This window comes from Platalea leucorodia, assembly GCF_965183815.1.
Source record: "Platalea leucorodia genome assembly, chromosome: 1".
In the NCBI taxonomy this organism is placed as follows: Eukaryota; Metazoa; Chordata; class Aves; order Pelecaniformes; family Threskiornithidae; genus Platalea; species Platalea leucorodia.
In genome coordinates this window covers 143,794,198-143,821,396 of record NC_138823.1, presented here as the reverse complement: position 1 = coordinate 143,821,396, position 27,199 = coordinate 143,794,198, and the positions used below count along the sequence as shown (strand labels likewise).

The 27,199-nt window shown below is 42.4% G+C and overlaps 1 protein-coding gene across 1 annotated transcript in view; it reads left to right on the top strand.

Moving 5' to 3' along the window:
* The first annotated feature begins 8,240 nt into the window (after positions 1-8,240).
* The window catches only part of CDK14 (cyclin dependent kinase 14), a 324,235-nt gene continuing 305,276 nt past the window's right edge, over positions 8,241-27,199 (top strand). The window contains exons 1-2 of the mRNA XM_082325474.1: positions 8,241-8,342; positions 14,826-14,857. Coding sequence (XP_082181600.1) covers positions 8,252-8,342; positions 14,826-14,857 — 123 coding nt within the window. The 5' untranslated portion in view covers positions 8,241-8,251. The remainder of the gene's footprint in view (positions 8,343-14,825; positions 14,858-27,199) is intronic.

The window sequence follows — 27,199 nt, the reverse complement described above, 5'->3', positions numbered from 1 at the left end:
GGACTCCGGATAGCACAGGCTACCAGAAGTGAAATGAACTAAGACGCCATTAATTCCAATGCAGATGCTCTCTGCTATGATTTGTTTCTTGCTAGTTTGTATGAAAGACACTTCATTAAAATAACTTGTGTTGTCACCTGGCTTATAGGTCAGCCACCTTGAGTTTTCACAGCACTGTCCTGACAAGACTGTCACAAGTGCCATAATTAGTTGGTCTGCCTGGAGTCCATCACAAATTTAACACAGTAACCTGGGCTTTTCTCCTCTTAATTTTGCAGGAGGTCTCACCTTTTAGCATTTACTCCATGCATTACTTAAAAAAATACCAAGGGAATTGTCACATCTTATTTTCACAAAGGTCCAGGCTCTTTAAATCTGGCAGCTCCTTCTTGTCCAGTGTGGCTTTTCCTCTTCTTCCATGCAGCTAAAACCTTCTTCATCTCACAGGTTGGCTGCCACAAGCTCCTAGCCTGCAGTTTTGACAAAGGTTCTTCTTTGTCTTGCTTCCCAAACCTGTTTTATAGGTCATCTTTCCAGCTTATCATCCTGAATATTACTTTCCCACTTTGTTTCTTTCTGCTGCCTCTCCATCTTCTGCCACATTAAACACCCCCGCCTTTTCTTTCACTTTAAAACTCCTAATTACATAAATCCATGCGCTTCTTAAGTTCTGCTGTGGCACCAACCCCTGCCTCTAATTAGTGTCGCCAGCTCCTCTTGAGTTGAATTTTCCTTAGAATGTCTTTATACTTTCTCCCTAACTCCTGGAAGCAGGGCTTTAAACAAGCACAAAGCCTCTCTTTCATCTTCCTCAAAACCTCATCTTTCCTGGGAAATAAACTCCATAGTGGGCAATTTGCAGTGCCTTGTGCTTCTGACTCATTTGGCAGATGATGGGTACTACCGTTCTCCAACCATCACATCTACTGTGACAGTCCTCCATTGTAAATTTTGACTGCAACACTTTTGCGACAGAGACCGTATCTGCATTACCCGCATGGATATCGCTTCTGTAAGGCCCCTTATCACTATGTAAGGCCCCTAAACAGCAACCAGAGCCTAAACTGCTGCTGCATTGCAAGAAAGTCCTGAACTGAGAGAGCTGGAGGACTGATGTGTGCCGGCTCTATGAAGACCAAATATATTGCAAGCTAGTAGTGAAGGAGAACACTCAGTTGTGATTTTGTGGTACTTAATTTTGTGCAGTGCTTCGTTACCACAGTGATAGGAACTAAATAAAACTGTAAGATGGTTTCTGAAGCCTTCCCTCGGTAGAGAGTGGCATGTGGGCTGAACTGTTTTTAACTGGCTTAGGTGCTGATTTTGGGATAGAGCTGAGTGGAAAGAACAAGTGACGCTTGAATACATGCCTTAAGTCCATCTGGGTTTTCATGTTAAGAGGGCAGATCTCCATTTTGAAAAAGCAGCCTTTCATGTATAACCTTTGCAGATGTTTTGTATTATTTTTGAGGGAGATTTTCTCTCTCCATGGGGAGGTAACATTCCCATTATGCTCTGTCCTACAGATTCGAGCAGTCCAAAAAGGAACAGAGAGAGCTGAATAAACAGAGTCCATCCAATATGCTGCTTCTCTAATATGTCTGGTGTAAATGATAGTCACTGCAAATGACTAAAATAGATAAGAAATGGGGAGAAAATCCAATTAACAAAAAATTGGGGAGATCTTAGAAATAAAGTAGGGTTAATATTTCAAGCTTGTTTTCACGAGATATCAGCATATGGCTTTATAATTTTACATGTAGCATTTAAATATTCACACCCAGAATCAATTGGGTTTGTGTGCCCATGTGTTTTCCAAACCATGGGTTACCTATGAGAGGACCCTTGCCCAAGAGAAATTTCCCCTGCTTGTGTAAGCTAAGCGTTGTATTTTCGCAGCCTGAGTCTTTGCGTGCACAGAGGCACAAACCTTTGAGTTGTACAAACAGAGCTACAGTTCCAATGATAGCCAAGGATTTTGCTGCAAAGAAAAGTCGTCATGTTACAGTAAACACCCTTCATTCAATATTTATGATAAAATGACGATTCACACATGCTTTTTTGAGTGCATCTAAATGGATCAGCCTCAGCCCTCCTGCTGTTTCATTTTGCATCATTTTCGTCATGAGAGTATTTGTTGAACATTGCAGTGACTTCAAAACATTGGGATCTGGTATCATAATGGTTGAGGCCATTACATTTTAAATCCCATTTTCCCTTTTACTAGACTTTTATCAAGATGGCACAAGAAAATGAGCTCGTTAAAAGGTTTTTCCACTTATTTCACAGGAACAACATTCAGCCTCAATGCTATGTTGCTAGGTAGCCAGGTGATCTTAAACCGGAAAGCATCTCAGCTCATAAATTCCTGCAAATCTAATGTACCTATACTTGCCCAGCAGAATCTCTTGTAAAAGCTTTATGTTTATAATCGATACTTATGTTACTTTGTTAGTTTGAAGTATGTAGGTTTCTGATACATTGTCATTCATGATTTTTTTTTCTCTCCACTCTGTATCCTCAGTGTGATTTCCCTCCATCTGTGCGTACTAGGTCTGGCTGAGATGGGGTTAATTCTCTTCATGGCACCTCTTACGGTGCTGTGTTTTAGATTTGTGACCCAAACAATACTGATAACACGCTAATGTTTTAGCTATTGCAGGGCAGTGTTTGTACAGCATCAAGGCCGCCTCTGTTTCTCACACTGCCAAACCAGTGAATAGAACGGGGGCGCACAAGACGTTGGGAGGGGACACAACCAGACAGATGACCCAAATTGTCCAAAGAGAGATTCCATGCCCTGTAGCGGCACGCTCAGCAATGTAACAGAGAGGAGTGGAGTTTAGGGAGGTCAGCCATCTTTTGCTTAGGAACAGGCTGGGCATCACTCTACCTGTGGGAGGTGGTGAGTGATTGCCTTTGCATCTCTTGTTTATTGTTTTATGTCTTCTTCCACTTCTTTTCTTATAAAATTATCAACCCATGAGTTTTCTTGTGTTTGCCCTTCCTTTTCTCTTCTATTCTGGGCGTGGGGGACTTGAGCGAGCAGCTGCGCAGTGCTCAGCTGCCTACGGGGGTTAAACCACAACTCTGTGTCATGGCCAAACCAGAAAGAGCTCACACTTCCCTAGAAATGAAAGTGTACTCACATATGCCACAAGGAAGCTGCTTAACAGGGACAGGAACTACAAGCATCAAAGTTAAAGATGCTATGTTCCACCTGCAGCCATTTCACCCCAATGTAATGGTATGAAGTAAGAACGAAACAGAAAACAAGTGACCCCACACATTAGTACATGAAATAAAGTGACCACGAGAGGGTATCGGAGATGTAAAACCACGGGTGGTTCAGCAGGTCACCTCTAACCAGTAGCTGGCCATTAGGCACCAGGAAAACCACACTCTTCCCATTGCGCCTTTGGAACCACATGTGCGAGCCCTAATTCATCCCTTCCTACCCCATGGAGCAGGGTCTGGCCATGGCAGCCAGGCTGGAGAGGTGACATCTGAGCCTGTTTGCCCTCCATTCATCAGCAGGGATGCATGGAATATCAACAGGGGAAACTTCCACAGGTTAATAAAAACTGGGATTTAATAACAATCACCAATAAGGCAATACACGATACGTCAACTCTGAGAGTTTTTTGGAGGAACGAGTTATGATGTGGACGTAGATTATAGAGGTACTGTTCTGTTATTGCTGAAGTTTAATTTTTGTCACTAATGCATTTTGCTAGTAGAGCTTAAAGGTCATGTCCCTAAGGATACAGCACCATTTGTGTTAGCAGAGCCTGGCTTTCTCTTTGGATAACAGTCATCTTGGATCGAGTATTACTAGAGGACAAGTGAAAGTGAGATGGTGGGGGGAGAGAGAGGAGGAGGGGGTGTTATGTGGCTTTACATCCATCTTCATCACCGGAGGGTCACGAAAGGATTGCTGTATTAACAAGCAACACAGCTCCTAGCACTCGGGTCCCAGACGCTGCAGCAGGGAGGGATCTTTTCAAGGTGAGCAGACTGGCCTAACGGAGAATGTCTCCAGCCAGGGAGATTTATGAAGATCTACTTTATACTGGCAGCAGAAGGCCTGGCAAGACTGTGCTCTCCCTGGAGGAGTTATGCTGACTATTTTGTCCCCCCAGAGAGCCTTGCTGCTCTCTTTGGGCAAGCCACTTGAGACAAGGGCTTACTCTGCCCACATAACACTCCAAATCAACTGGCATTAACTACCTCTTCTATGAACACACACTACTTGTTTATGTGCTCCTAAGGTTTCTGAAATTCAAACACTCGGCCCAGGAATGTAACTTAAGTACACTGCCTTTCAAGAGACTCTAAGGAGAAATGTTGGGGGCAGGGGGCAAACACTGGGGTTTAGAGAGAGCTCAGACCACATAAAATCACTCTGTAAAATCAACAGCAAATGCCCTGAGATCTGGAAAGTGCACAGCTCTGCATTACACCCTGAGCCACCATCTGCACCACGCACCGCGGATTTATTTTTTGTTGTCTCATCTTACCCTGCAAATAATGAATAGGGCAACCGTGGCTGCTCCATCTGCAGCAAGAAGACTGCTGGCACACCCTGTGCTCCAGGCCCATGACTGCCTTGCTTATAGCCTCAAACAATATGTTATTTTACACAATAATGAACAAACTGCCAGCCCGGCTGTCTCCCCTTCTTCAGAAATAACAAACCCAAGGATACCTCAGTGTGAAACATTTAAATGATGAGGCTCGCTGGCTCGCATGATGCAGGGAGGCAAATATTTCCTGTTGTCCAACTTGTAAGTGATATCTTGGCAAATATTTTTCCTGCACTTGATAATCCTTACATTTGCAGAGTGATTCAGCATGACTCAGTGGCAGTGGCAGAGGTCAGGACTTGGAGTGAATTCTTACCAAAGCCAGGCAAGGAGATGCTGGGGTCATAAAGTAACTGCAAGCAGGTTTTTATTTAGGGTGTATCTTTGGGGAATTGATGTGAGAAAGGATGCTGTAAATAAAGTGCCTGGCTTTTTACAATCCAGATGCCCCATTAAATGCAAACATGCTTTAACTTGGCTTGTGGAAGAAGGCAGCAAACAGCAATATCATTTAGCATTTTTTTCATGTTAATTCTTTTATGCCACAAATTGCAAGACTTAAACATAAAAACAGCCTGCCCCTACAAGGAAGCAAAACGTCATCATTAGAATAGCTGCTATCTCTGTGGTTTGCTAATTGCGTGTTTCTGCTTTGCTGGTTTCCTGAGATGGGTGGTGGAAATACAGAGAAGAAAAATAAGAACCACCAGCTTACGAGCTTGATCAAACCTACAATAGCGATTCCACATTCCTGAATTCAATGAATTTTCAACACTAGTGCCCTTGGAAACAGAAGAGGTTTGGGTGGGGGAGAGAACAAAGGAGGACTTTAACAGAAATATTTCTGTCAAATAAAGACCACTGAGGGAAGAATAACACAAACTGCAGCGTGCTGTCTGAGGATCTGTGCACAGTTTCAAGCTCGTCCTTCCTCTGGTGGAGAAAGTCTGTGTAACATCTCTGCGGACTGAGGTTGTACAATTTTCAGAAGACAAGGCCTGGGTTTCTCTCACTGGCACCACACTGATGTCTAATTTAGGCAAAATTTTTATTGATTTAAAAGACCCTGCCACATGCTTGTAGATCCCTCCCAAGCAGCTGCAAAGCCAGATGCTTGTCAGAAATTCTAGGTTGCCTGTTCTTCTCTCAAAGAAAGCTGAACCCACTGCGGTAGCCTGGCAGAGGCTTGTCCTCCACAAGTGATATTTTGTCCTCCACAAGTCATATTTTACCTAGAAATAGGGGGGGAAATGGGAATATTGTTCCAAATCCATTAGATGTTAGCATCTAGGCTAATTGACTAGGTAAGACAGCATCTATCAGTTAAGCATGGTTAATTACAGGTTCCTCAGAAGCTCTCAGAAACGATATCCCTAATTGCTGAAAGCAAGCTGCAGACTGAATTATCACGGTGTTGGTAGAAGTCTCAGTCAGGCAGCAGGGCTGCCTGGCGTGAATGACACGCACGGAAAGTGCAAAGGGCTCAAATGCTAAACTCAGTTTCAGCTCCTGGACCAGAATATTTTATTTATGATGATGGCATTTTCCTCTCCACTCAGAGCAGGAATATTAACCAATAGTAATGTCAGATTTAAACAAAGATGAAACTATCAACTATTATTAAGGACTTAAATGTCATTTTTTGCAGTGACTGAATAAAATATCCTCCCTCCCTTTCTCCTTCTAGCACCCTTGTCTGTTTTTTCCCAATTTTTATTTCTCCTCTTTTTCCCTGCATTGCTCTCTGCAACGTTTCAGTTTCCACCCTTTCTCAATTTCCTTCCATATGACATAGCCAACAGTAAAAATGCCATTTTAGCTCCTATTTCAAAGATGCTAACAGGGTCAACAGGATTCACACTTCTGAAAGCCTTTTTATCAAACTGTCTGCAGATTCAGGGGCTGTGCATAAGACATTTCACCAGTGCTACTGAACTGGTATATAGCAGGACAACTCCCCGTTATCTTGGATGCCACAAGAGACACAGGCATAAGCACCTATAGTAGATTATAGTAGATAATAGATAGATTTCCACCTCACGATGCTACACACTCGCCACCCCTGCTGCATGGTAGTAGAAAGGTCTGATCCCAGAGCTTAGAGTTGCAGATGGCTTGAACCCAATTCACCTAAACGCTTGTCTAGACAAATATGCTTCTAAAATTGAGTTAACAACTCTTAGCTTGGACACCCTCTAATGCCAGTAAATTGTGTTAGCTAGCCTCATTAAAACCCTAGTTCATTTTAACCAGATAACACGCATTAAAATACAATTTGAATCACGCAAACCTGGGCTTTAACATGTGTTACTTAACACGTATTGTTCTCGAAAAGCACCTACTTTATATTTGAGACTAGACACGGCCATCCATCTTGATAGGTTAAACTGATTTATTTTTCAATAACGTTGGTTCAATTGAGTTAACAAGATCAAAAGCTCCCAACACTCATTAAGTTGCAGGCTAACGCACTTGAAGGCATATTATCTGGCTGTGCTTTGAGATGTAAGGGGAGAGGAGCCCAAGTTTCAACTTGAAGGGCTGGGTGCGTACTTACGGCAAGGTGCCCTTTTCCTACCAGCCTCACCGCAGCTACTGGGGTAGCATCCCACCCAACACCCACCCAGAAATTAGGCCGGGAGGGCGCCTTCTTCCATTGTAAACCTTACACCACTTGCAGGGGCCTTTTAAAAGCCGGGGTCCCAGGGAGAGCGGAGGCTTCCCCCGGGCAGGAGCAGACCTCCACCGGCCCTCGGCGGCCCCACGCCGGCGGACGCGGTGACTTCTGCCGGCTCGGGGGATAGCGGCGCGCATCCCCGGGAGACCGCGATGCAACGGCTCCGGGCGCCGACACCCCTGGCTGGACGCGGCGTGTTCGTTCCCCCCGCCCCCCCAAACGCTACCGCAAGCCTCCTCCGTGCTGCCCCCGTCCTAACGGCTCCCGGCGGGGACCGCCACATCGCCCCCTCCGCTCGGGACGCGCCCGGAGGGAGCCCGCGTCCCTCGGCCCGGCCCCAGCGCTCCCCGCCTCCCCCCTCACGCCCCCGCCGCCGCCGCCGCCGCTTCCTCTCCCGCCCGCCTCCCCCCGGCAACCGCCCGTCCCGCCGCCCGCGGCGGGGCCGGGCGGGGCGGGGCGGTCGGGGGCGCCGCCGGTGCTGCGGGGCCGGCGGGGGCCCGGGGCCGGCGGGGGCCCGGCTCCGCCGCCTGACAGCGCGGGCAGGGCCGGCCGCCTCCCCCCGGCCGCGGCGCGGGGCTCCCCTGCCCTCCCAGGCTCCTCCTCCTCCTTTCTCTCAGCGCACCCTCCTTCCCTCCCTCCTCCCTCCGCCGGTGCCCGCAGCCCCTCGCCGGACTTTCCCTCCACTCCTCCGTCTCTGCTCGGCGCTGCTCGGCCCCCCTCGCCCTCCCCGCCGCGTCGGGCTCTGCCGGGGCAGCCCGGGGAAGGGGGGGCGGGACGGGGCTATGAGCCGGGCGGCGGCGGCGGGCAGCCGAGCAGCGGCAGCCGGGGCGGCGTAGGGCTCCTTCCCCGGGCGGGGCCGGGGCTGTCCCGCTGCGCCCGGCGGCTCCCCGGGGCAAGGCGGGGAGCCCCGGAGCCGGAGCGGGGGTCTCTCCCCGGAGCCGGGGGGGGCGGGGGTGGCGGCTGGCGAGCGGCGGGGGGTCGCCCCCCCATGTGTGACATGATCGACTCGCAGTCCGCCGAGAAGATCAGCAGGATGAAAAAGTTGCGGAGAACTTTATCGGAGAGCTTCGGCCGAATAGGTGAGTCCCGCACCCGGCCCCCGGCGGCGCTGCCCGGCGCCCCGGGGGGGTCCCGGCGGCGGCGGGTGGGGATGGCTCCGCTCTCGGGCAGCGCCGTGCCCGCCGCCGCCGCAGCCGGGCCGGGGCCGGGGCAGGGGCGAGGGTGCCGGGCGGTGCCGGCTGAGGGGGTCGCTCGGCTGCTGGCGGGGCGGCGGGGCGGTGGGTTGAGGGCTGCAAGGCTGGGAACACCCCCGCCGACGCCGTCCCCGCAAAACGTTTCTTGGGAAGAAAGCTCAGGAAAAGAACAGCTCTTTCCCAGCAATGCGTGTGCAGCCCAGTGCTGCATGGGTCTGTAATGGAGTTAGCCCAAAATAGGCTAGAAAAAACAAACTATAAATGAGAGTTGGCTAGCATGCCTCCATTGCCAAAGAGAAACCTTGGCAAAAAGCAAATGGTTATTTTCGTTTTGTTGCAGGTCTGGTAATGTAGTTTTTGTTTGGGCTGCACGTTGTTTTAAGTTGAGGCATGAGATGCTGAAGCAGATAACGGCGGCCCAGTGATTTAGGAGGCCAGACAAAAGAAGCCTGTCATCTGCTGCAAAGTCTTGTCGTTCTTTCACTGACATAAAGCATCCTGAGGTAGCGTTATCTGAACGCTGCTGCCAAGTGTGTTATCTCTCAGTATCATCACATCGCGTTTGGTTTTGACACCAGTTTATTTTGCAGTTGAATTTGTTACCGAGAACAATGCCAGAGAGTTCCGGTCTGCTCAGACTGGTGTTTCTCTTGGTCTTTGGCACACTATGTTGCTTAATTCACTGTTTAAAGCATGACTGACAGCGTCAACACGCAGTGGAGCAGGGAGAGGAGGTGCCTTGGAGGAGGTGTGAGGTATCCCCGAGCTGGCTGGGCAGAGCAGCTGGAGGTAGTGCCCGAAGGCCGAGCAGCGGCCGGGATGGGCGAGCGGACGCAGCCGCCCCCATCCTAGCAGACCCTCTGTAAGGCCCTTCCACAGCCCTCACCCATCGGTCGTCCCACTGGGACATTTTTCCTTAGAGTTGGTCTAGCTGGCAGACGTGGGTCAACTTGCAGAGCTGCTTTGTCCCAGTGAGAGGATGTGAAGTCCCTGCTCTGCAGCTGTGAGCTGTGGCATTTGGTTCTCCCTCCATAGCCCTACCAAGGAGGTGCACTAATGTATGTGGGCATTATAATTTTTCACGTGTTGTGTATGCATTCAGTGTATTACCTCTAGCTTTTAAGGACTGCAAACTTTAAGTGTAGGATAACGTTTGAAATCAGGTATCTTTTATTGTCCTACCGCAAGATGAAAGAGACTGAGAAAAGCTCATTCATATTTGTAAAGAAGAGAGTTTCAAGGGTAAATGCCAAGTTTCAACTGTGAAGCGAATGTCAAGTCACAGTTACAAATCTCTCTGTCCCCATATGAAAATAGGTTTCACCTATCATCAGTCTTAAACTTGTAAAATGCATTTAACTCTTTTTGATTAGGAAAAAAAACCAAGCAGTCGGGTGTTTGGTCTGTCAGGTGTCTCTGTGCATGTATATATACATAGAGAGACACTTATACAAAAGTGTGGAAAGGTTTTAGTAATATTGGAAGTCATTAACAAAGAAAATATTTTGAATGAAGATGCTACTTTGTTGTAACAGTAACAGTCCCGTTAATGCCTTTTAGGGAGCAAGGTGCCTCTGGCTGGTAATTTCTGCATGTTTTAGTTGGCTCTGTTGGCCGATCATCTCTTGTTGTTATTTTTTCAGAAATCAAACAACCTTTTAGTTGCCTTGGGACCTTTGGCCTGATTTTAGGTGCAGGGATTGTTACATTTTCCAGCTCCTCCAATTCTCTTTGTGCATGTGCACAGCAGTGTAGGAGCGTGGTCAGGTGCCTGGTTTGTTTGTTTGTTTGTGGTGATTGTTTTGTGATTAAAACGCAACTGCTACCAGCGAGACTGTTCAATCTTCAGATGCTCTACTGTTTTGACCATCATTCTGGTAACTGCGCTTTGAGCAAAAAAACTTCTAATTTATCAGTATGAGCTTTGAACATAGTCCACTTCCTGATACCCAGAGCCACAGATAAGCCCATGCAAAGCAAACCTATGTTTAAAAACCTCTTAACTTGCATACCAGGAAATCCTCAGTTAAAACATGTGCTGTCCTTAACTCGTATGGAAATGAAGGAGAGAGAACCAAAATCTCATTAGAAAAAGTCTTTCTGGGTATTTGTGACTCTGGTTTTACAGCTCTTTTTGGAAGACCTAGTTGCTTGATGAGATTAGCAAATTACTGATTTAATATGTATCTAATCTGGAATTTTGTCAGTCATCTGTTCAGTTGTGATTTATTATCAATAACTGTGATGATCTTTTAACTTTCCCTGTTCTGGTGCAATTTATGTGTTTTCATAGGTTTAAGGACACAGTATAGCATCATGAGCATAACCATATAAATGATAGAAGAGTAACACGGTGTTTGAGTCAAATAATTAGCAAGTCAGACTTTCACATGCTGCAGTAGGGAACACCTGATGGCCGTTCTTGGAATGGTAAGGCGCTCCTAGGCCTCCCCCCTGTGTTGGCGATATCCCAGCTGCCAAATAAATTCTTCCAATACTACAAGACCCCTTAATTAAACCAAAGTATTAGCCTGTTGGGTAAGAGTGATGGAAATGTATCCTAATTGTCATTGGCAGTGTTTTTTTTTTTTTTTTGCTAGGGCTTGCAGGTTAATACTCAATAAACTATGTTCAAGACCACCTTCTTCCCATAGAGTAATCCTCTCTATTTGAGAGGCTGTATCAGCAATAAATTCATACGGTGATTTTTTTTTTTTTTTTAAACAGTGTGCTACAGTATGTTAAATAATGTTTGAAGCTATTTCCCCAGCATTTTTAGATAAAAGAGGAGGTAGTCTTAAAACCAGCTTAGTTAGCCCTGGGGCACAGCAAAGGGCCATTATTTGGTACCAACGGTAGCCTCAAGTAGACTTGGCCTGTCTTCTTAACTGCGAACTGATGCTTTCCAGCCACTACAGCAGAGATTGGCAGAGGGTGATGAAGATCTGGCTGTGTTACACATATACTCATCCTGCAAAATTGTGATCCAGTCCATAACTGTTAAAGTACCTCATACTGAGAATGTTTATTTTGCTGAGCTGAAAAATGTGATGCGTGAAATTGTCCACCTCTGAGCCTTCATCCTGAGCATTTGCTTTGTACTATGTGCAAGTCTGGTAAAGGACGATACGGCACCATGGTGTGTTGAAGGAAATGCATATGGCCTATGGTGCCAAACTGAAGTTAATATTCTAAAATAGTCAGGATGGCTTTTTACTACAGAAATTACGTGCTCACAGTTCTAGAAAAATGAACTATCTTTGCAGCTAAGGTAACCTTTCTCCTGGCAGAAGTTTTCTGGTGTTTCAAGGAGTGTCCCTCTTAAAATTTAGCTCATCATCAAGAACTCACATTACTAAGAATCTGAAAAATTTACAGAATTCTTTTTATTGATAGGTTTATGGCAGCCTATCCATTTTTATACAAACACCCAAATTAGTTTAAAGATGCTGATTTTCTTGCTTACATACTGTGTTGTCCATATAAATGAACACATCATATTGCATGTTAACCAACTTCTTGAGATTCAGTTGACTCACTGTTTATTTTAGCATTTAAACCTTTATTAGGTTTGGTTCTTAGTTTTACGCTTTGATAATTATGTAATTAAAATTAATAATGAGTAATTTTATAAAATTATCATCATCTTTTAGTTATGTAAAGAGTTCTTGGCTATGCATTTGTTGAAGTTCATATAGTATCAAAATCATATTCGAGATCTCTTCCGCTCACACCGTTTAACTTTTGTTTTCTTGTGGAATGTCTTTAGTTAAAAACTAACACCAGGTAGAAAGGAAGGAAGGAAGAAAGAGAAAAAACATTGCTGAGATTGCTCAGAGTGCACTGAAAGCAGTCTGTGGCCCTTCTCAGCATCCCTGGGCTTTGTTACTAGCTCCTCACTAATACAAAGGTTATCTCCAGTAATCTCCTCTAATGTACACTCACATAGCTCACATACCTGAGATAATGAGGACTTCATTTGTCAACAGTTTATTTTTTTTAAGTTCAGGAAAGCTTTTTTTTAATGGTTTATAAAGAAAAGTATTGCATTAGTGAGAAAAACGATGTTTCTGTTATAATTTGTTGTATAAAATATGCTGGTTTGATGATTTCCTTTGAAGATGCTGTGTAGTGAATTGGTCGAGAGTGAAATTATTATTAAACAGAATCTGATTACATGAGTGGCCAAAACTCTCATATTCTTATTTCTGGAGATTCTTAAAAAACCTCTTTTAGTCAAAGGTAGAAGTTAAAATAAAGACAAGCGAAAAATATGCAGTGGATCACAGATTCCCATGTCTTGTTGTTCTGTTACATTGTGAATTTTGTTTGGTTATCTGTTGTTTGGCTGTTCCTGGAATGTTTTGGTCATGTGAAAAATATTATGTTTTGGTAAGGGAGAAAAGTTTGTCAGTGTGACCTAGGTGTGTGAGATACTAATTTATAGCTTGTATGTCATTGTGACCTGAAAGGTAAATGAAAAGATTAAAAGTGTGTTGTTAGAAAGTGTTCCACACATTGGTTTTTTTTTTTCTTTCCTTTTTTTTTTCTTTCCTTTTTTTTTCTTTCCTTTTTTTTCTTTCCTTTTTTTTCTTTCCTTTTTTTTCTTTCCTTTTTTTTCTTTCCTTTTTTTTCTTTCCTTTTTTTTTCTTTCCTTTTCTTTCCTTTCTTTTTTTTTCTTTCCTTTTTTTTTTTCTTTCCTTTTTTTTTTTTTCTTTCCTTTTTTTTTTTTTCTTTCCTTTTTTTTTTTTTCTTTCCTTTTTTTTTTTTTCTTTCCTTTTTTTTTTTTTTCTTTAATATCTTGACTCATAGTTCTGGATACTTGGGGTTGGCATTCTGAAAATGTTTTGTCCAGCCTTCAAAGCCATAAAAATGCATTTCATGATGAAAATGTACAATGTGTGCCTCAAATCTCCACAGCAAAATCCCAGTTTCTTTGAGTTTTTTTGTTACTGAGCATGAAATCCAGATGAGTAATTGTAAAACAGTAATCTTCAAAGATTTGAGGGAAGACATTTTTGATGTCTGAAAGAAATGGGAAATTGAAAGCAAAGGAAGGCTGCTTTTCTGTACAAGGAGAACTGGGATTTGTGCCTTGCTGCCCATAGCAGAGGTTGTGGAGGTGCAGCACTTTTTGCAGAGTTGTCCTGCCTCTGTTATGCCTGGATACAGTTGGTGTTTTTTTTTTTTGGGGGGGGGGTGGGGGTGGGGTGGGGTGTTGAACCTAATAATGCTGTTGCTTCTGAAGACAGGGTTTGGAAGAGGTGGTGGTTTGGAAACTACTAGTGATTTGAAAGCAGAAGGAGGATCTAAAAAAGCAAATAAACTACTGGAGTCTAGATCCTCAACTGTCCTAGGTGCTTTAGTATTTATCTCCTGCAGAAATAAATGCATTTTAAGCGTAAGAAACATTATGCTGCTTAAGTGATGAAGAGGGAGCCTTCTGGGGCAGTACTGCACAAACTATACGGTCATTCAGGTGACCTCAAATTGCAAACCTTCATGTTTTAAACCGAAAAGAAATAGTGCAATCATCAATGCAATGGTTTGTCTTATTTAACTCTTCAAGAAAAGTAAACGAAGAGCAGTTTCAGGTCACGGTGTGCAGTACACAGTCCCTGGTTGGTCTGGTTGGGGTGTACCAAGGAAAGGAACCAGTCTCATACCTTCAGGCTGACACAGTTCAATGGAGATTAGGAGAAATTAATTTTCTTTCCATTTCAAAGATATCCAGTATGCTAAAGGAAAAATTTTCATCAGCTTAATCTTTGCTACAACTTCAGAACTTTTCAAGTATTTATTTTCTTGCTTTACCAGTTCACGTGATTTCTGCACTGTTTTTCTCTTCCTTGTTTGTGGATTAATTGCTAGTTAACGGTGTAAGAAAGAAATCTCTTCTGCTTTAGTGTAAGTCATATTGTAAAAAAAAAAAAAAAGGAAAAGATAAAAGCATGCTACAATGCATACTATTTCATAAAGGTTTAATACTTGACAAACTGAATACATGGTTGAGTGTTTATTATACTTTTCCTTATTGAAGTTCAGTCAGACTCTCCATAAAGTGTTTTCACGCTCACTGGGAATTAAAATAAAAAAAACCCCAAACTTGCAAACTCTTATTTTCTTTAACCTGAGAGGATAATATTTTTCATAAATATGTAAATTTACTTTCTTGGAAACACACTGTGCAGTCCTACATTCCATTTACAGATTCAGATTTTGAGTATAAAATTGTTATTCATGCCAGCCTGTTCTTTCCTATTATAACAGGAAAATGCTGCTCTGTTTTTCTCTTGTCTGGTGTTAATTACTTTGTGCTCATTGAAATGCAGTACAGATAACTATTTCTTCTTTCCTTTTATTTTAAAGCCTTGAAGAAAGAAGATAGCAGCTTTGATGAGGTAGGTTAAATATCTTTGTACCTTACGAAGTCTAGGTATGTCTTAGCTTTTCTCACTAGCACTAAAAGAAGCCCATTGATAGTAGTGTTATGATGTGCATATGTGTTAATACATCCATATTGCTTGAACGTATTTTCATTTTCCAAGTAACTATCAATCAGATGAATTTGTTGGTTGAAGGCTCTGAGTGGGATGCTTGGGTTTTTTTTTTTTTAATACAATAAAACTGAATGTTGTATGAAAAGTGGTCATTTAAAAACGTTCCATGCAGAGAAATGTTGCACGTGGAGAAAATACTTTATAGAACTTTACCCATGGTAATTCTCATAATTGTAGGCCTGTACTGTGACAGACTGAAAAAACATCACTCTTGAGAGAGCACCTTATGTAAAGTGCTGCTGCATTGGCTTCTTGCTGAATATGTCAGCTGAGATAGATGCTTCTTATGAAATAAAAAAAACAAAAACAAACAAAACAAAAAAAACCAAAAAACCAAACAAAACCCAACACCACAAAACCAGCAGCTAGCTGTATTAGTAAAACTGATACTTGATTATTCAGTGTAATAGGTTTGGGGTCCTGACCTGTCTGCGATATGATATGTGTGTTAATTTGTGAAATATGCTGCTCATGATTTGTGCTTGCTCTTACTTATGATAGGCTTTGAGAGGTTCAGGTCAGTGCGAGTTGTCCTGCAGTGCATGTTTACGCAGGAAGAGGTGTAGGTCTTGGTGTGATGAGTTGTCATATTGTAGTCAATGCTTGCCTTGTACTTCACTCTGCCACCATAGCTGGAAGCAAATGGTAATATTTTCATGTGTTGATGTTACACTTCTGGCATTTCTGTGTTTTCTTCTTCATTGCATGCTGTAAGCTCAAATTCTTGGCTGATTACAGTGAGATAGTTGCTGTGTAATGCCAGATTCTATAAAAAATAAATGATGATGTAATGTCCTTGATACTAGATAAAATCAAACTTCATCTCTTTCTAAACAGATTGCACTGAATTTTACACCCCTCTGCTCAAATTCAGTAACAGCGATATAAATGTTTTGCACTTTTCTGATGTGTGTTGCAGAGACCTGTAACCCGGCTTGACCCCTCTCGGATCTGGAGTGCAGGTCCTGGGGTCGGACTCTGTTTTCAGGAACTCTCATCGGATCACGCAGTGGTCCTGACTGTTGTATTTCTCTTATAACACTGGTGGAACTTGATTCCTGCCTAGAAGTTACACCTGTGTGGATACATTGGTAGACTCTGAATCCTTGTTTTACAAACCTGGTCTGTTTTTGTCCAGTACTTTCTTCTGAAGGTTGCAATGGTATACCTATGCTATAACCTACCCAGTAAATACCTGGTGTTAAATTTGATAGAGAATTTGAAAGGATCTATAAAAAAATGCTGTCTTATGAAGATGGCATTTTTTCTGTACCCTCCCCGTCCCCAGGATTGTTTATCTACAGGTTGTATGTATTTTCTTTAAACCTGGCTTTCTGTTTGAACAGGAGACAACTTGAGCAAATTTTTATTTAAATTCAGGGGGTTTGGGGAAAAAATAATCTTTCAAATATGTTTTTAATGAAATCTGACAGATTGTTGATGTGAGTTACTGCAGAGGTAGCAAGAAAAGGCTAGTGGGAAGGGTACGCAAAACAATTTTCTTCCATCTCCTGTAAATAGGGAAGAGCTTGATGTGACATGAGCATCAATTGGTTCCATAGTTTTAGGTGACACTTCTTAGAAGAAAGAAAAGTGTGCTGAGATTTTATGTTGTCCTTGTTATCTCTTCAAACTCAACGCAATGGTTCTTGGCAATTATTGAGCCTACAGTGTGAATCTGAGAATGGGCTGTACCATGTATCACTTAATTCCTTTCTTTTCAAACATCCTTCAAATCAGAAGATAAAACAGTCTTTAGTAACAATAGTGTACCTGATTGTAATGACATGTACTTCTAAGTGAGAGAATATCTGTGAGCAGAGGAGTGGGCACATTTTTTAGTCTGAGGCAGCTATCCTGAAAAACACTACTAAGACCATACCAAGATATAAAAGGAAGGCAATCCAGTCTTCTGGCTAGTATACATAGTATTGATATAGCAGGGATGCGGTTATGAAGAGAGTTATGATGACAATAAGTGGGAATATCAGCTGAGAAGGAGAGAGAGGAGGTAGTTGTCCAATCACTGTCTTACTTCAACTTTGTAGGTCTCCTACTATGAAAAATGATATAGTCAAATATTGAAACATAAATTTCATTTAACAAGCAGCATGTTCTCCCTATACAGTTAGTGAAAAAATACTCTTTCTCCTTTCATGGTGCTAAAAGATGCTATGTCTCCCCTTTCCTGGAGGGAGGTTGGCCAGTGAAGGGATTGAACAAGTAGCGATGAACTTGCAGGGGAGGACTGTTGCGCTCCTGACACCTTGATAGAGAAGGAGGACTGATGTATTTTAGCTTTTGAAGTTGTGACCAAGACACCAATAGCAGAAGCTGGGCAGCAGGGACCTGAAATCTCTGAGGAGGGGGGGAAAGTGGGATGAAGAGGAAGACGACTTTTCTAAAGCCACAAGGTGTGGTTTACAGCCCAGTCAGTTGTCAGGTTATTCTGCACATTGTAGGTGCTATATCAGAAGCTTACTCGTGTGTCCTTCAGGAATTGACGGGGAAAAATTGAGCTGTTCAGTGGATGTTACTCTACCTACTTTACACTTGCACACAGTAGCTCAGAAATGTGCAGCACTGCAGGAAGTTGCCTTTCTTTTGAAGAGAAACAACTAAAAATTAAGATATCAGACATGACAGGCAAGTGTATCACATAATTGCTTTCTATGGGTTATGAAATTAATCCCTCTAGTAAAGTAGGACCAAAAGAATCATGAACAGCAAAGCCTGTGAACAAGTTGCATGTCAGAAAATACCTTTAGTTGTTCTAGAAGTGTTTCAAGGATCTTTGTGGTGCATTTAGTCCTGTCCATAGGCTCAGAGTGCAACAATAGCATGAAGGAGTAGTGCAGGATTTGCCACTTTTTTTGTACCTGCTGTTGTGTTCCTTTGATTCAATTTTGAATGAAAAAACTCTTTTCTGTAGATGCTGCTGGCCTTTATTTCAGTCCATGAGAACACTTGAATTGATCCATTTAAAACCATTGATAACCTATTTACCTTTCAAAGATGACACCTTCCAGAGACTCAGCTGAATAAAGGAGGAGGATGCAGACCACTTTTTGTATAGTCTTTCATTCAAAGTAGCAAAGTAATACTGTGTGGTTTTTGTGTTGTGGTGTTTTTTGCTGGTTGTTTTTTTTTTTTTTTTTAAACTTTAGCTTTTCCTTCTTGTCATACCAATATTTACTGGTCACATTGTGGGAACTGGAACATGGGCCTGCTCCAGTACCTACTGAAATCAGCAGGAAGATTCCAAGTGTTTTCAATGGTTTGCGGATTGGTTTCTTCTATCATGAAATATCACAATTTGGGGGGTGTGTATGTCTGTGTGCAGGTTGTTCTTGCCTGTTTTCAAAGTTAGTTTGAGTGGGAGAGAGTAAGGCACCTTCTCCTTGCATCCTGAAATGTTGTTACCTGCTCTCTGAAGAGTGCAAACTGAAACAAACAAACAAACAAACAACCCCAAAAAAAGAACAAAACCCGAGTTGTCCTCCTTTTCAAAGCAACCTAAATTTCACTCTCTGAGTGTAGGTTCTGGCACAGAAAGCATCTGTTTCATTCTTTTAGGCAAAGCGCTGATTACCTACTCTGGATATCAAGACAGAAGATAAACACCTCTGAGGAGCAGTGTTACGTGCAAAGAGAGGTCTATAAACAAATGTTTGGCCCTTGAGTGAACATTTTCTTTGTGCTCCAGTAGTTTTTTCTCTGACAAAGTTTAGAGTAATAACTTCCAACTATGCAGGATTGCTTTGATGTCTTTGGACTGTTAGTGTAACAACAACTACAGAATTTGTCCACTCTGTCTTACAATGGTGGAACTGTTTTCTTTTTCACTCAAAAGAATGTGATCAAGGCCAATAACATGTGGCTGAATTGCAGCGTAGTTGCTGGAATGACAGCCAGTGTTTATGTTGTGACTAACCTCATCGCAAGGCTGGTAACCTGTTCCTTTGGTTACCTGCTTGCTGTTATGATTTATTTCTAGATTATTGTCAGTCAGTCTCAAGCTGTTGGTTCTTATCCTTCTGTTAGTGGTTTCTCTAAGCACTTAAATCATGGTTTAAGACCTTCGGCCATATGTATGGACACTAGATAAATTAATATCAATGTCATAATGAAATCAAAATACAATAATCTTAAGACTGAAAATCAATATGAATTGCTGTGGTTATTGCTTCTTATGTGGTGAGTTGTATTGCTGCTGTTTAGCTATATTTAAATGTTAATTTTGCCCAATATCAAAAGCACCTTTTTTTTATAAGGCCACTTTCCTTAGAAAATTAGGATATTGTGATTGTGCCTGCTACATATGTAATACTTTCTGACTCCACCCGGTAACTTTGAAGCTGGCTGACACTAGACGCTTAGATGCTTGGTGAAAAAGCATGTGAGCTGGCTGAGGGATAGAGATAAGAATCTCCTCTGATGGTAAAGTTGGAATGCAAGTTCTTGTGAATATAGGAGAATCTGGTTGGAGATGTTATGAATACCCTTACCTCAGCAAAACCCTTAATACTCATCTACTCCCTACTACATTTAGTCTCTCCAACTCTGAGGAAGCCAAATTTCATTAATTTCACTCATGGAACAACTTCTGTGTGTTTGAAGTGGAAGTGTGTGAAAGGCAAGGGAGTTTTGCCAAGTTACTTCTTGATTCTGTAATGTGCTTGCTCTCACAGTCTTTCTCTCTCTTAAAAAAAAAAACCAAACAAACAAAAAAAACCAACCCCAAAACAAAAAGGCTACTCCCTCTGTGGGATGTTGCCATGAAAAATGTCTTGGTTTAAAGGACACCCGTCTCTGAACTAGAACTATTGTGTAGAGAATATTTTGAATTTGACGAGTTAAAGGGAAGAGTGTAGTTGGAAAAAAGTAGAGCTCTGTAAAGAATGAACAAGATGAATTTGAATGCCATAATGCAGGAGGCACATAATACACTAAATAACATTTGTGCATTTTTTTTAAAGTTTTATTTATAGTAAGTAGCTTGAGAGAGAAGTGCGTGTAGGAAGTATAGATATGAAACTATATCTTTACCTTCTGCTCCTGCAGGAGAGGATCTGGATTATGTGAGATGGAGCAGAGAGAAATCTAGTCCTTTTGAGACTCAGTGTTACTTTTTGTAGGATCTTGGAATAAATGTTGATTATTTTATCCCTGGGAGATTTAAAAGGGTGGGGTTGGTGTGTGCCAGGCTTAGGGAAGAGCCTGTGATACAAAGGATAACATAATTCCAGACAGAAGATAACAACTCAGTGTTGAAAGATGCCGCTTGTGAAGTGTTACTTGAGACATGACACAGGCAAATTTTTTGGGGGGGAAATAGGGAGGTAAAAGCTCAATAACGTAATCTGATGTCTCCTGCGGGAGGCCCATCTTCATTTATGCAATTCTCAGATTCACAAGGTCTTCATGTGTCGGATAGAGATCTTTCCACCCTGCCACCATTGGGAGGGAGGATGAGTGGGAATGATGTTATCTCATGAGCCTTTCCATTACAGAGGAGGTTTCCGGGGGGATGGTTTGGTGGGTTTGTGTTCCTACCACTCCTATCTCCACTTCTTCCTCCCCCCAGTACTGTTCACTTACACTACTGAGGATCTGGTGTCACTCCAGTGGTTCCCTAGCAGCAGATGGCTTAGACACCTGCAGATTTACTGGTCTCTGCTGCCATGTGCCAAATCTTTGAGGCCATTCCAACAAACTATGAATCGGAATTGTGTTACTTTGTGTTACTAGTTCTTAGGACTGGTGTGTGACGTGAGTGCATGTGCATTTGTAGCAGAATAGTGCCAGCACTTCAGGTCTTACAGAGCCATTTTCAGCTGCTTAAAGGGAATAATTTTTTCCTCAAGATGAGGACTGATAATATTATTAGCAAATGTGCTTCAGGTGAGTGTGAGACTGAAGAGCATGGATGGAAGAGGGCAAATATTGCCATTCTCCTGGAGAGTGGCAGCTTCTTATTGGATCAGCTGTGGGACAGATGCGCCTTTCATCGATCTGTAAAAATGCTGGTTTGTGAAACTTCTGGTGGTTTAAAAAAAAACCCCAACCGTTGGACAGCCTTGCTTAATTTGTCAGAGAATTACCAGTATTTATAAGGCGACTAGGGATTCCTGTCACTTCCCTGTGCTGTGTTGCACGTGGAAGAAAGTCATTTTCTTGAAGATGTGAGATACTTCAGAACCAGGTCTAGGTGACCACAATGCAAACTAGTAAGTAATTGAGAGGTGGCAGGAAAGCCACCAAGAAGAACCGACTGTGGAATGGCTGCTATGTTGTGTCTGGTTTCAAGGCTTTGAAGCAAAATTGGAGAACATGTGGAAGGTTTTTCATTTGAGATTTACTTGGCAGTGACTTTTCACTCATTTAGAACAGGAACCTGGGCTTTAGGAGACCAAAGTTTGAGAACCTTTCTGTTGTGCTCAGGGAAGAGCTTTCATCTCGGAGCATCCCTTAAATCTGTTGAGTGGCAGTGGTTTGACTTTTTGCCCCAGCCATCGATGTGTTCAGCTGTGCGTTCTTCCGCCTGGCATGTTTGTTGACAGCGCATCCAGTTACCATTCAGAAAGCATATATTATTTTCATGGGGTAAGAAAAATCGTTAAGTCAACTGTGAAACTGCTTGCTCCCCTTCTCTGCCTTCCCTTCTCCTATAGACACTGGATGGAAGAAGGGTTCATGTTGCTACTTAATATGTATGTGTCCTTTGCTTAACTTTTCTTTGAAAATGGATGGAGCAAAAGAGCAGAACTTGGCCTAAACCCATGTCCACAGCAGTGACTTGTGAGGATCCAGCCAAAACACTGACATATATAAAAGCTTTAACCTCAGTTCTGGTCTGCAGGCAAATGTTTTGGCTATCAGAGAAGCATTGCAAAATGAAGAAGAACTTCCAGGCCTACTTGTCTCACTTGTGCATGCATATTTTTGCGTTGGATGTTCCTGTTGATCCAATGAGAGGATATATGCATTCCAGAGATGTGGAGTCTGAATGCAAGCTATTATTATTTCGAGGAAGTATGCTTGCGTATAAATCCTGCTGTTTATTTTCTTGGGATATATGGGATATAGTAATTTATTGGTAGATTAAATGAAGTAGAGTAACAAAACAGAGTATGTTGCATATGGGATAAGTAGCTTCTTGTTCTTGGCCTTACTGGGCAATCTCCTGGTTGCGAGGCAAGAAATAATCCTGTGACTTCCTTGATGGCTCTGTTTCTTCCATCTTGTTTGTACTTAGACCTTATTGCTTTTTTTTTTTTCTTTCTTCCAAGCCACACTACTAACAGACGTATGACTATATTTAAATCTTCTTCTCATGAAAGGATCTAAATGAAAATTATTTCTGTCTGCTTTTTAGCTTTCCTGAGAATTTCTGCATGTATGATGCCTCATCTGCCGTGTGTCACAATATCACTGACAACCGTATATTTGCAGGATCCCATCCACAGTAATCAAGGTTCTGAGTCAATTGACATCTCTTGCTATTTATTTGGAAGGGATAAGCAAAGGAGATTGCAGTCTATGACTAGTTTATTTAAGCAAAATGGATTTTATATGCATAAAACAATGTCATTTTGATGATATTAAGGCCTAAAGAAATTTTCTTACACCTGTTTCTCTATATATCCTGGAATTCATTTATGCCTTTTCCCTTCCAGCAAAGCTTTCTACTTCGATGCCAGTTGAGTCATGGTCCTGCTAGTGCTTCTTTTGTTCTTTTCAGGTACAGCAATTCTCCTTATCAAGTTTGAAAATTCAAACTTGAGGATTACAGTTTATTTAAATGTGAAATATTGGCAGTGATTTAATAACTAAATATGACTGAATGCTGCAGAAAACTTAATGATAAATGATGGAGGCAAGGCCACTGAGAGAGCACATAGTGCATTATCACCAGTTCCAAGCGACAACGGCAATTATTTGTGTTTGGGCTCTCCTGAGGTAGTTACTTAACCTGAATTAAGTTTCTCTGTAGGATCCAGGTGTTTACCTTTTTCAGTGTTGAGAAATGAAAGCAAAGCTACTAGCTATAGAAGTTATTTGCTGCTGTGCTGGCCCAGGAATACCAGTGGCTTACAGTATTTTTCCTGCTGCCACATGCTCAGCAGGGCTTGTCTTTGTATGTGGATTTCTTAGTCTGATAGCTCCCATATACAAAAAGGTGTTCTTCCATACATACATGTTTGAGGAGTTAAAAGGAATTTGTTGTTACCAGTGGATTCTTATTTGTATGTAATCACACTCAGCACTATTTTGTTTTAATGGATCTTTGTCTTCCTTTTCTTCCACTGAAACTGCACATTAAGACTCAGGCACAGGTTGTGGCCATGGTGATCCTGAAACTGTACCTGAGGCTGGCTTCATGCGGTTCTTGAACTTGTTTTCTGAGTCCCATCTTGAAAATTCAAGTCTGAAGGAATTTGTCTGAGGTCACTTGCTGTGGTTAGTTAGGTCAGATATGCCCTTCAGCTTTGAAATCTGGAAGACTTTATGTTATCCCAAGTATGTTGCAAGAAGTAGTGCAGAGGCTAGGATGCATATTTTGGTTCATAATATTTTTCTTAAGTTAACACCCTCTCAGCTGAAGCATTTTTGCTCACTGTATTGTTAGGCAGTTACAGAAAGCAGTTTGAAGGAGAACATGCTGAAATTCATGTAGAGCTTAATCAGTGTCCCCTTCTTGTTATCTCCATCTCTCTATTAACATACAGTGATTGTTGCTTTCTGACAAGGAAACAAGATTTTCACATGTTATTTCTTTGGAAGTCCTTTTGTTCTTTTTTTAGTTTTGTTTTGGAAACCAGCCACACACGTATCTCCCCCCGCCTCCCGCCATGGGACTGGTTTGTCTAACCTCTTCTGTATCTTTTGGAATTAGTCGTCCTCTTATTATAACAGTTTCTGGTTTCATTTTAGTTATTTCCTTTTATCCAGTATGGTGACAAAAACCGCATCAGAGTCCAAATGCGGTGCCAGTAGCTGTCAGTTGACTCTTAGATACATATATAGTTCTTTGATTGCTTCTTTTTTTACCTGTTTTGTGCCTGTTTTTGTTTATAGCTTAGTCTCAGTGTAATTATAGATATTGACCATATGTCTTCTGTTTGTCTTGTTCTTAAGCTGGTATTGTTTCCTCGTCCGTGGTGACAAGGATGCTACTGAAGTCCTTGCCAGTTGTTGAGGCAGCTGCAGGGGGCTTGGGAGCGCAGCCGGGGTGGGAGCTCATGTCCTGAGTGGAGTGGGCAGGGGGAGAAGGGAGCACCTGTGGGCTGGCTGGGGCTGTCAGACACTGGCAGAAGCGATGGGAAGTCTGGTTTGATGGCTTTCATTTACTTATTGACCTTCTAAGCAGCCAGACTTATTGAATGATGTCCAACCCACTCTGCTTTGCTGATGCCAATTACTGATGCAGTTTTACAATTAAAATAGCAATCTACGCTTGCTCAGAAAAAGTTAGGTTTTTAGCTTATCCATGTGAAGAATGATGCCAGTTCCATTTGTCAGATTCATTATCGTTCTTACCATGCCTTGGCTTGTTTAGATGTGGGAAGCCTCTCATGACTGCAGGTTTGCTTGCTCAGTTTGGAGGGGAAAAAACGTTTTTTGTTTAAAAAAAAGAAAAAAGAAAAAAAAAAAAAAAAGCTATGATTTATCTTGGCTCCTAATGCGCAGAGAGGAACCAGATAGAAACAGGATGTTTGTTACAGGCATCTTCTGCTGACTGTGGAGATGTACAGAATTCCAGAAACTGGAGGACAGCATCTGGAGAAATATTTGAGTTTTTTTAGTTAGTTAGTTATTAGTGTGGTATGGCTTAGTTAAATGTGATGTGTCTGGCCATCATCAAACCATGACAGAAGCTCAGAGAAGATGAAGGGATATGTCTAATTTTCTTGCCCTTCAAAAAGGCATGCTGTAGCACTTCAAGACTTTCTCTGTTCAAATCAGTAAGAAAATGGTATTTTTATCTTTGAAAGTAAGTTTGCAGTAACTAAGCAGTTATCAGTTGGACTAAGTATGTATATTTTTTATATCTCAAGAACAGGTCTTTTCAGTGGTGTGGAGAGAATGCTTAGTCATGCATTTTATATGGAAATTAAGACAATGGGTTCAAACTATGAGCTTTAACAAAGTGATGATATTCAACAAAATGCTATTTCAGAAGTAAAAAATTTAAGCTACTGTTATGAAAAAAAGTTCTAGCATATTTGAACAAACGCTGTCAGGGAACCTGGGACTCTTTTTCTGAAAGTTCTGTCTTCTGCGTTAGGTTCAGCGAAGTTCTAATTGAGATGCTCTGGTAGGTTTATTGCCAGCACTAATTATTTCATTCTTCCAGAAGTGGGGTGGAAATGATGTAGATTTTTATAGTCAAAGTGATGTTTCATTTTGGTGTCACCAGTTAAGCTTCAGAAAGGACACTTATGTGAATCTATGCTCATAGGACCTAGCAGAGCTCCTGAGTATATTTAATACTCACTGATGAGGAGGTGAGCTCAACAGGTGATTTCAGGAGGCTCCTGGGGTGATGCAAGACTTTGGAGCAGGTGTTCTACTGTGAATGGATCCTCATCTTGGAAACAGATGTCAGTTGGCTTTATTTTATTGTTAAAGTTTGGAAGAATGCCATGGCTCAGTTTCTCTCTCTTGTGAAAAATGTAGAGAGGCCTCTTGGAGAGGAAGGCAAAAAATGGAAAATGTAATTCTTTTTTCTTTTGCCAAAGAACGTAGATGGAATTGGAGATATTCAGTGGGAATCTATTAATTATACTCTAAGTTTGCTTCTTAGCCTTCTTCAAAATTTCGAACGTAGATATCAAATCAGGCGGAAGTTAGACTGAACTTTCATGAGTTGCAACCTCCCTGTTTTACCACAGGACCATGTGAGTTGCACTCATGGTCTGTCAGTAATGGTATGAGCCACTCTGAGAGAAAATAACATCCAGAATAAATCCCGTGTCATCCACCACAGCCTTTAACTGAGTACAAGATGAAATTCTGCCCTGGGGAAAAAAAGGAGACTCAGTCTCTAAGTCCAGGCAACACTGTTTCCTAAAATTTACTATGCTGGGGGCCAACCAGCTTTGCAGAAAAGGACTTGAGGACCCTGGTGGACACCAAATTGAACATGAGCCAGCAATGTGCCCTTGCTGCAAAGGCAGCTAATGGTATCCTGGGCTGTGTTAGGAGGAGTGTTGCCAGCAGGTCAAGGGAGGTGATCCTTCCCTTCCACTCAGCACTGATGAGGCCACACCTGCAGTACTGTGTTCAGTTCTGGGCTCCCCAGTGCAAGAGAGATGTGGACATACTGGAGAGAGTCCAGAGAAGAGCCACTAAGGTCGCTGGAGCATCTCTCCTATGAGGAAAGGCTGAGAGAGCTGGGACTGTTTAGTCTGGAGAAGAGAGGGCTCAGGGAGTATCTTATCAATGTCTGTAAATGCCTGAAGGGAGGATATACAGAAGACAGAGCCAGGCTCTTTTCAGTGGTGCCCAGTGACAGGACCGGAGGCAGTGGGCACAAACTGAAACACAGGAAGTTCCCTCTGAACATCAGGGAACATGTTTTTGCTGTGAGGTTGACCAAGCACTGACACAAGTTGCCCAATAAGGTTGTGGAGTCACCATCTGTGGAGATATTCAGAAGCCATCTGGACAACCTATCCATCCTGCCCAATGTGATTTAGGTGGCCCTGCTTGAGCAAGTGGGTTGGACCAGATGACCTCCAGAGGTGTCTTCCAACCTCCACCATTCTGTGATTCATGAACTTTATTGAAGGCTGCTTGCTTTCTGCAATCTGTTTAAAGCTTTTTTCATCACTTGTGTCACAAGCAATTGACTTACTGTTAGTTTTGTCATATATGAACACCAATAATATTTTAAGTGTTTCTGTAAGGGAAGGTGATTTGCTTCATGTGTAATTCCATACAGTACATTGCAAATTATTGTGGTCCAAGTTCTATAAAGGCTGTGAGAGGTACTGTTTCAAACCACTTGTTCATAAAAGCTTAAAGTCCAGATGTAAAGATTCTCTACAAACATTTGTAATGAAAAGCTTATTTTTAGAAGCTCCTTCCTATCCACTGTGCATCTGCCGAAGACACCTCTGGAGAAGTCCTTCTGTTTCTTTCTCTCACCAAACCCCTAACACTTGGTACCCCAGA